Source organism: Cebus imitator, unplaced genomic scaffold (assembly GCF_001604975.1).
Source record: "Cebus imitator isolate Cc_AM_T3 unplaced genomic scaffold, Cebus_imitator-1.0 Scaffold260, whole genome shotgun sequence".
NCBI lineage: Eukaryota > Metazoa > Chordata > Mammalia > Primates > Cebidae > Cebus > Cebus imitator.
This window is the reverse complement of record NW_016107575.1, coordinates 110,216-113,712: the sequence shown is the minus strand read 5'-3', so window position 1 is coordinate 113,712 and position 3,497 is coordinate 110,216. Positions and strand designations below refer to the sequence as shown.

The following is a 3,497-nucleotide window of genomic DNA, read 5'->3' as shown; positions in this document are numbered from 1 at the left end:
AAAAAAAAAAAAAGAAAGGATTGGGCAGAACCATCAATAGTCTCAGAGAATGAGGGAAGTACCTAACCCCACGGTTAATGTTGGGAGGATGGTGCTCTCTTATGATGTGATCAGCACGTCCGAGATTTGGGGACAATTCTAGAGCACCTAGACTCACCAGCCTGGTTCTGTGCATCCTCCCTGCCCTTTTGCCCCAGAGAAGATGCAGAGTGAGATCAAGCAACCTGCTACTCCACACAGAGGAACTCTCCACTGTCCCTCTTCTCATCAGCAGAGAGCACCGTGGTGATTCTGGGGCCCCGGATGCTTTACAGAGCTTATTATGAGATTTGGAATAAATCCTGAGTGACACAGTCAGGATTCAGTGACCTGAGAGAGATCATCTAGAAACACGAGCTCCTGCAGTGTGAATGGTTTCTGTTATCTTTCAGGTGGTAAATGTGTCAAGGCTGGAGGGAGATGACAATCCTGTACAGCTCATCTACTTTGTGGAGGATCAAGATGGAGAAAGACTCAGTGCAGTCAAGTCTTCGGACCTGATTAACAAGATGGACCTCCAGAGAGCAGCCATTATCTTGGGTTACCGAATTCAAGGCGCCATTGCCCAGCGTAAGTGCCTGAGGTGCTGTCGCCTGGGCAGTGCTGGGCTCCAAAGCCAGGCTTGTCCTGACAGTGAGCTGTCAATGTGAAGCATTCTGATGTGTGTAAACCCTGATGATGAAGTGCCAGTTGTTAAAATTCATTCACCAAGACCTTCTTTATTTGGATTTCAGTTGCTTGTAGGTTTAGCCTACACTGCTGTTTTTTCTACCTAGCGCTTTACGTGTGGGGTGTTACAGTGATTTATACTGCCTTACATCAGCTTTAATGTCTGTCCCTCATTCCTCTACTACTTTTTTTATTATTATAAATTTTGTCTTAGGCATAGTAATGTGTTTGCTCTGTATTTATTCCAGAATCTTCTGTGTCCTGTTTTGAACATTGGCAGGGACAGTGAGTCATGCAGGAAGCGGAGAGGTACACCCTGGATTTACTGGCTTCCTTCAGGGTCTTTTAACACAAAGAAGTCCTTGATCCTTCCCCTTCTCAATCCTGTTTCTCTCCCACCTATCCTCACCCCACTCTGCAGTGTAGACAGAGGTGTTCTGATGTTTCTTTATTATTGTTGGAAGATTTCACTCCTGCCTGCCTGGCCCTGGCTGCTCTAGTACTTTCCACCACACAGATTTTGAGTATTTAAAAGTGAAGAAAAAGGAGGCACATGGAATAGTGTATTTTTCTACCTTTAGGGTATGAATCAGATCCCTCTTTTTTTTTTTTTTTTTTTTTTTTTTTTTTTTTTTTTTTTTTTTTTTTTTTTTTTTTCTTTTTTTTTGAGAAAGGGTCTTGCTCTGTCACCCAGGCTGTAGTACAGTGGTACGGTCATGGCTCACTGCAGCCTCAACCACCTCAGCTCAGCCTCCTGAGTAGCTAGGACCACAGTCACTATCACCACACCTGGCTATTTTTTTTCTTATCGTATGTAGAGACAGGGACTTGCCATGTTGCCCAGGCTGGTTTTGAACCCTTGGGCTCAAGCGATCCTCCCACCTTGACCTCCCAAGGTGTTGGGATTATAGGCAGGAGCCACCGTGCCTGGCCCAGACTCCTCTTTCCGTGTCAGTGGTTTTCCTTTATGATTCTGCAAGCAGTCTTGGTAAGAGCTTGATGAAACTTGCTCCCAGCAATAAAAGGAGAAGTAAACACTTAGAGGGAATCCAGCATCAAAGAATACAGAAAAACTCTCTATGGAGAACATGTAGGAGATAAAGGCAGTTTTTTTTTGTTTTTTTTGTTTTTTTTTAAAAAAAAAAGACTACTTTAAAATTATCCTTGGTAGTGGAAGGTTTTTGTGAAATCTGTACTTGTCCCTGGAGACCAACCAAGATGAGAGCTGATGGGCATAAATTCTCTGTTTTATGGAAGATGATGGGAGAGTAAAAGCAAATAATCATTGGCGTTTGTGTAGTTGAGATATGATCACATATTGATGTGTTCTTCTCCAAAGCAGTGAGCAAAATAACAAACGCACTTCCTACGTTTCTTCATATATGCTATTCCTGATTGTAGGAGATGTGTCCTACTCCAGCCAAGCACTTGACATTAAATAGTTAATTACAATAGGATATAGGCACCTTTCAGATCTGATCTTGCACCTCTTTTCCTCAGTTTTGTACTGAAAACCACATGGGTAAAGATCGTGGGATCTCAGGGCTGGTGACTGAAGGAAGCTTCAGCCAACATCAGGGAAAGCCCAAAGGCAGCCCCGGGACACTGGTGTTAGGGCCCAGTTTGATCAAATTCTTCCTCATCAGGGTTTTCCTAGGTTAGAATAAAAAGAGGGCAGGTACGATGCCTCAACGCCTGAAATCTCAGTACTTTGGGAGACAGAGGCAGGAGGATCACTTGAGCCCAGGAGTTTGACACCAGCCTAGGAAGCATAGCAAGACCCCATATCTACGAATAATAATAATAATACACAAGCTGGGCATGGTGGGGCATGCCTGTGGTCCCAGCTGCCTGGGAGGCTGAGGCAGGAGGATCACCTGAGCCCAGGAGGTCAAGGCTGCAGTGAGCTTGGTTATACCACCACACTCTAGCCTTAGTGACAGACTGAGACCCTATCTCAAAAAGAAGAAACAAACAGCCACCCTCCCAAAAGAACTAAGAAGAGTATCCAGTTGTTTCAGCTTCTCAGTTTGATTCTATCCCTCCTTCTGTTTTGTCAGTTGCTTTTATGCAAAATGAGCTACATATATAAACTATATTCAACCCAGATGAAAAAATACAAGTTTTTCACACTTTGTTGCTTTTTACCACATCCCATGCAGCTTCTGCTCTAATTTGTGCCTTTTTTCCTGGTGCATGTGATTTAGAATGCCTGCAGCCTCCCTTGTTACTCCCTCAGGTGGCTAAACCCAAAGTTAAACCAGCACCAAGAACCTTTTTTGTTATTACATCATAAGACATAGTCCCTGCCCGTGACAACTGAGATATTTTTGAAGAGACAAGACTTGGCATCAAGACTGGATGAATGAGCGTGGAAGTACAGCAAATCACAGATGATCCATTTATATGACAAGAAGCATTTTAAATGAGCGATAAGGCGCCCTGTGCAAAACAGAGAGCTAGTGAAGGACATTAGGGTGGCTGAGGACTTGAAGTGCTACTATCCTAGGCCATGGAAGAGGAGGAGTGGAGGCGGGGTGGGGTGGGGGTGGCAGCTGGGTGGGGAGTGGCGAATCCAAAATGAGTAAGATTTGCTTCCTGTAAAGTTGACAACGGGTACCTTAAATAACGCCATTTCGATAAAGAGTCATGTTTCAAAGGTTTAGGGAGAGAGACAGGTGGGGCAATGAGAGCAGTGCCTATGGGATACTTCCTAGGATTTAGTTTCCAAATTAACACATTGAAGCTTCATTTCAGAGAACATAAGAATCATCTTCCTTCTTTTTTTT

General features: G+C 43.9%; 1 protein-coding gene across 2 annotated transcripts in view; it reads left to right on the top strand.

Moving 5' to 3' along the window:
* The window catches only part of KIAA1549 (KIAA1549 ortholog), a 155,257-nt gene that overhangs the window by 84,405 nt on the left and 67,355 nt on the right, over nucleotides 1–3,497 (top strand). For both annotated transcript variants that reach the window (XM_017499721.2, XM_017499719.2), the window contains exon 9: nucleotides 432–609. In XM_017499721.2, coding sequence (XP_017355210.1) covers nucleotides 432–609 — 178 coding nt within the window. The remainder of the gene's footprint in view (nucleotides 1–431; nucleotides 610–3,497) is intronic.